The following is a 6337-nucleotide window of genomic DNA, read 5'->3' as shown; positions in this document are numbered from 1 at the left end:
TAGGACACAAAACAAGTCTCTACAAGTTCAAGAAGATAGAAATCATATCAAGCATCTTCTCAGATCACAGTGGAATGAAATTAGAAATCTACTACAGTAAAAGCCCCCCAACAACATTCAAACACATGGAGGCTCAATGGCATGTTATTAAACAAAGTATGGGTTACCAACGACATCAAGAAATAAATAATAGCCCTAACTGGTTTGGCTCAGTGGATAGAGCGTTGGCCTGCAGACTGAAAGGTCCCAGGTTCGATTCCTGTCAAGGGCATATACCTTGGTTGCGGGCACATCCCCAGTAGGAGGTATGCAGGAGGCAGCTGATCGATGTTTCTCTCTCATCGATGTTTCTAAATCTCTATCCCTCTCCCTTCCTCTCTGTAAAAAATCAATAAAATGTATTTAAAAAATAAAGAATAAAGCCTTTCTGGAAACAAATGAAAATAAACACACAACTCAAAATCTCTGGGCCACAGCAAAAGCAGTCCTGAGAGGGAAGTTCATATCACTACAGGCATACCTCAAAAAACAAGAAAAATTAACAATAAATTATTTAACCCTCCAACTTAAAGAACTACAATGTGGACAACAAGAAAAGCCCGGAGTAAGTAGAAGGAAGGAAATAATAAAGATTAGCGCAGAAGTTTATGACATTGAGACAAAAAAAAAACACAATACAAAAAATCAATGAAGCCCAGAGCTGGTTCTTTGAAAAGATAAACAAAATCAAAGAATGCTTTAGCCAGCGTTTTTTACTGTTGGTTGATAGTATCACATGAGGAGCAGCGTCCCCTGGAGGCCAGAGTGATGACAACAGTGAAACCAGGAGAGAGAACCCCAGTGTTTTTTACTGTTGATTGATAGTATGAGGAGCAACGACCCCTGGAGGCCAAAGTGATGACAACAGTGACACCAGGAGAGAGAACCTCTGATGGCTGTTCATTGGGAGAAAGGAGGTGGAATCTGAGATGAATTTCAGGTGTGCCCACCCTTCCATGGCCCATCTTGGAAGCTGAGAATTTCCTCTTAGTGGCCTCTACTACCCTGGGAGGGCTAGGGGTTATCTGGTCACTTTCCTTAGAGCCCATCACAGGTTCTGTAATCCCTGGATATCCCATTAGGCTTTGGGGCTGAAAGACAGTTTTGAATCTTAGATCTGCCGTTTATTTGACTTGGGGAAACACATGACTCCTATGGTCTGCAGATGGTTTCTCTGAGAAGTGGGGGAGGGGAGGCCTCAGGAGGCTCAGGACAGTGACTAGGTTTGTTCCCACCCTGTTGGTAAACTGGATGGTAGGATGTGAAGCCAGCCGAAGCCGCATTCTTAATCATCAGCCCCAAGTCCGATGATCCCGAAGCCAGGCTTCTCTACCCCATCAGTGCCACATGGGTTAGGAGAGGAAAGGCTGTGAGCTTTGGGGGAACAAGATCTGGCTTCACTGAACTGGAGCACATAACAGAGATGGGAGGAGTCTCAGGGTACAGAGTTGAGTCCCCTCCCTTCTCGCTGCAGGGGTGCCAGGGACAGGGAGCGGCAGGCGGGGGGCCCTCACCTCATACAACATGAACAGGCCGATGGGCTTGGTGGGCTTGATCCTGATGCCAAGGTTGCCCTCAGTGTTGGGCGGCAGGATGTTGCCCTCGTCGTCGATGATCTGGAGCAAGAGGTCTGTGAGTCCCCCTGCAGGGCTCCCAGCATCCTGCCCACCCAAGCTCTGCCTGGCTTATGCGTGTGACACCAGTGGGGACCATGGGGAGGTCCCTGGCAGAAAACAGGACGAAGCTGTCAAGTCTTTGAAATCAGCAAGTCATGGGTGTGTTTGTTTCCTGGTACGTGGACATCACATGTGTCTTCAAGCTACAAAACAGGGTCAGGACAAGCTAAAAGCCCCGGCGGGTGGACAGAGCTGCCGGCGCTCCCCAGGTCCCGTGTGCCACGGCTGTGTGTTCGGCCTCGGCTGGGAGTACTGAAACCTCCCAGGAAATGAGAGGGAAGTAGGAGGAGAGGAGGAAGGACACCTCCGGCAGGGGGCATGGCTGCTTCTGCCACCTGGTGTCACACGGGGTCCGATCCCAGCTGAGCCGTCAGTCCTCCCTGGCCCCACCTTTAGCACCAAACCTGGACATCGAAGGGTGGGATGGCTTTTCCCATGGAGCCGGGCTTGACCTGTGATCCCCGGAGGGTGGCGCATGTGAATCCCTGTGCACAAAAGGAAGAGAATACCAATTGTCAACGGGTCCAGGCAGATCACAGAGCAGCAAGAATCCTACACAGCACACCTGCTCCCAGGGGTCATAGGTCACTGCTCATAGAGCCTGTGGGGAGCTGGGAGCGCTGCATCCTGGGCCACAGGGTCCCGTGGGGGAGGCCAAGAAAGGAGCAAAGGGCTGAGCTCGGGGCAGGCTTGTGTCCATTTGACCAACACTTACTCTAGACTGAAGCTGACAGGATCCCTGCCCCATCTGCCCTCGGGGCTGCGCTGAAATCACTTAAGTTGCTCCTCTGCCACCACTCCCACCCCATTGCCCTCCTGGTGACCTCTGCCTCCTTCCTGGTTCTCTGAAGTTACCATCTGTCCTAGAGCAAAGCCTTCACAGTCAGAAGATGAGGTGATGCCCTGGGTCTCCTCTGTCAGAGGGGCCGGGCCGGCACCCCCTCTCAGAGCCTGCGGGGTGGGAAGCTGCACAGGCCACACCCATGAGCTCACCTGGCTCCTCAGGGCAACCAGCCAGACTCAGGCCTCAGGAGAAGGCCTGGGCGATCCTCCTTCGGTGGTACTTTCCCCGCATTTCTGTTGTCGCCAACAGGGCATTATACTGACATTTGCGGGTGTTTCCCTCCATAGAAAACAAGCGTCTGAACATAGAGACGGCCCCTTGGGCTCTGCACCTCTGATACCTGGCGCATGACCCCCCACATCAGTGAGGACAGCGGGCAGGCCCTGGGGGATGTGCAGGCTGGGCACAGCCCTGGGGAGAACACACCCCTTCCACTCCCCTCACCACCACCCGCAGGGTCGGCATTCTGTTCCCATTTTGGCCACTGGGAAGCCCAGCTTCTGGCAGGGCCCACCTATGCCTATGGGCTTGAAGCTGCCATGGGCGATGCTCAGAGGAACTGACACCTGAGCTCCTGGGAGAGGAAGGCCTCCCTCTCCAAGCTGCTGCTCACACTTCAGGACACGGAATCGCCCACAGGTGAGCGAGCGGGTTGCAAGTGCTTTTGGGAAATGAGGCTCCGGGCAGCGAGGAGGGAGTATTCTGTGGCTTCAAGCAGTTGACATCAAGGAACTAAGGTTATGGGTGTAGCGTGTGCTTCTCTTTGTCCAAAAGTGAACTGGGAGCCATGCAAGGTCAGGCCTAGAGCCCTCACATTTCTCAGGCCTGGAAGCAGACCGCTTAACTGACTAAAATAAAACATTATTTTTTGCAAAAAATAACAATACACCGTCATACAGATATGTGAATCAGGACCAAAAGAGACTGCCCTACGCATCAGGGGATTGAAGATGCCAGCACGGCAGATTGCACGGCCTGCCCACTGGGTGCTCAGAGATCGCCTTGGGGGTCACAGTGTGTGTGTGTGTGTGTGTGTGTGTGTGAGATGCCTCTGCTCCCTCCTCCCCTCCTGCTCGTGCCCCATAATAAAACCTGTGTGCTGCCCTCATACACACCCAGAGTGAGCTTCCAGGGCCACCTCCTGCCTGGCCCTGTGGCTGCTGCTCTAGGGAGGGAGGGTGATGTGGGCAGGACTCGCAGGCGGGGCTTCCGTGAAGCAGGAGGTGCCTCCATTGCTCCTCCCGGTTCCCCTGATCCCAGGGACCCAGCCCCTGTCCTCAGACCCCTTTGGAAGGTTTTGTCCAATAGTCGTCAGCAAACTGAGGTCTTGACAAGTCAAAGACTGTGTGTGCATCGTCTCTCTGCAAACATTTGGGGCCAATCAGCCTGGAACTCCAGAGCCACCCTCTGCTGGCTGTGTGCACAGCAGGGCCTGTGCACAGGCTCTGGCAAATTCACCTCCTCTGCTGGGCTGGGTGGGCCAGAGGGGCCCGTCCACCTACCGTTTCCGCCTGTCCGTAGACCTGGTGGACCAGAAGGCCTGTCCGTTGTCTCCACTTCTCTTGCTCCTCGGGCAGCACGGCCTCCCCGCCAGCAGCGCAATGCTCCAGAGTGGGGAACCTGAGGCTTGGGGGCGACAAGGTGTCCACAGAGCTTCAGGGCAGACATCTTGCTCTCCCCCCTCCCCCACCCCCACACCTCTCCTGGGACACAGAGTCAGGAGTGGTGGACAGGGGCCTGGTTTCATTAGGGGTGTCTTCCTCACTCATTTGGAGCTTTCGCCAAAATAGGTAAAATTAGCAGAGGCTCCAGTGGAGTCATTAGTGATGCCCTGATTGGATTTTTACTGGGTTTGGACCAAGTTCATCATCTGAGGAATGTTGCAAATAGTGGCTGTCATATAAGCTTTGAAATACAGATCGAGGCAGACTCCAAGGGCATGCTGTGATGTAGGCTAAGTGAATAAAAGCAAGTTGTATTTCGGAGTTAGCTTCATAAGGGGTTGTTCAACTCCTTGACATTTTAACTCTGTGTCTAAAAGTTATTAGATCTGATTTTTGAAGCAGCCATTTGCATTTTAGAGTCTCTAAAATATACATAAGTGCCCATTAGGTTCAAAGACAAGATTAGCTCAAAATTAATCTGTAAACACAGGGAAATACAAAATAAAACTATAGCAAAATAACACTACATCCATCAGATTGGTAAAAAATAAAGACTCTGACAAGAACAAATGTTGTCAAAAATGTAGGACAAGGAAATCCTGCCTCCCTGCTAGTGGGTGCACACGCGATTGGATACTTTGGAAAATGGGTGGTAGGATGAGGTGTCACTGTGACTCAGCAATTTCTCCTAGAAAGACCCCACACAAATGAGTGCTGATGTGCACAGGGTGAATGTGCAAGAACAGTGTTAGTCATCAGCAGCCCTCGAATGCAAACCACCCAGATGTCCATTAGTGGTAGAGCGGATTGAAAAAAATGTCGACTTTTTATAAAATGGGATATTATATAGCAATAAAAGTTAGCTACAGCAATTTGATGCAACATGGGCACATCTTAGAAATATAATTTATAAAAAGAAGCCAGACATTACAGAATAATATGATTACAAAGCTCACAAGCAAGTAAAAGAGACTAATATTTCCTTAGGAGGTAAACTACAAGTGGTGGGGGGAGGGGGAGGACACACAAATGAGTGAACACCATAAAAGTCAAGATAGTGAGTTACTGTAGGGAGTTAGAGAGGTCTGAGTAGGTCACTGGGGACTGGCGATGTTCTCTTATTGTGATTTGAATGAGTGGTTACATATTGGTTTAATTTTCAACTATTCCTTAATCTACAAATTTATGTCTTTTGTATTTTTCTGTATGTTTGTTATTTCACAATAAAAAAGGTTAAAAGAGGAAAAAAGGCCACAATGATGCAAGGCTCACTGTTTCATTTGGATCTGAGTCCTGCTTAATTAACTAATTAGACTGGCTGATATTATCACTACCAGCATTTCACACACACACGCACACACACACACACGCACACACACACACACACACACACACTCACACACACTCACACACACTAGCTCTCACTGTCCTCAAAGAACCAGAGTTAGAACAGTCAGACTGTTACCGTCCTTGGCTGGTGATTGACAGAAGCAGAGCCAGGGGGGAGGCTGACAGTGCTGAGCACAGGCAGCTGGGAAGCAGAGGCCTGTTTGCTTCACCAGGAAGCTCCAGTTTCACACCCAAGAAATGGCAGCACAGTCCCCCAAGGGGATTAACACCCCCCTCCCCTCTGGGTTGGGATTGTGTGTGGGAGGGGGATGGGGCAGGTCAGGAACTGCCCAGTAAAGTCAAATGGCGCAGGGGGAGGTGTGGTACCACAGAGGCTGTCAGTCTAACCTGGGAAAAGATCGTTGGCCAGGGGTGGACCCAGTGCGTGCCCCTGGAATCTTGGGAAGTTAGTGGGTTGTTTTGAAAAAGCTCCTGGTTGAGACCCAGGGGGTAATGCTGGCTCTCTCTCTTGCCTGGGGCCCCACTGGCCCAATTTGTTCCTGTCCCCTCCCGCCCAGGAGCAAAGGACCATGCAGGTCTGGAGGCCACCTGGGCCGGGGGAGACTTCCAGGCCCAAAGGATCGTGAAGCAGAAACTCCGGGCATTGGCCTTTGTGTTGGCTGTTGAAGAGGAGACTGGACTTTTTCCAGGGCAGGGCCCAGAGAGATGGGGCATTGGGAAGCCGGGAGGAGAACTCTATTGATGTTACCTAACAAATAAACCAC

The 6337-nt window shown here is 51.1% G+C and overlaps 1 protein-coding gene across 1 annotated transcript in view; it reads right to left on the bottom strand.

Moving 5' to 3' along the window:
* LOC102260013 (acyl-coenzyme A synthetase ACSM1, mitochondrial) overlaps positions 1 to 6337 on the bottom strand; it is a 36681-nt gene that overhangs the window by 13193 nt on the left and 17151 nt on the right. The window contains exons 3-5 of the mRNA XM_014542949.1: positions 4062 to 4212; positions 2120 to 2200; positions 1554 to 1655 (exon numbers count right to left, since the gene is read on the bottom strand). Of these exons, the coding sequence (XP_014398435.1) occupies positions 1554 to 1655; positions 2120 to 2200; positions 4062 to 4212 (334 nt within the window). The remainder of the gene's footprint in view (positions 1 to 1553; positions 1656 to 2119; positions 2201 to 4061; positions 4213 to 6337) is intronic.

The sequence above is a fragment of the Myotis brandtii genome, unplaced genomic scaffold (genome assembly GCF_000412655.1).
Source record: "Myotis brandtii unplaced genomic scaffold, ASM41265v1 scaffold317, whole genome shotgun sequence".
Lineage (NCBI taxonomy): Eukaryota > Metazoa > Chordata > Mammalia > Chiroptera > Vespertilionidae > Myotis > Myotis brandtii.
Note: the sequence above shows the minus strand (reverse complement) of the source record. Positions and strands in the feature narration are given on the sequence as shown.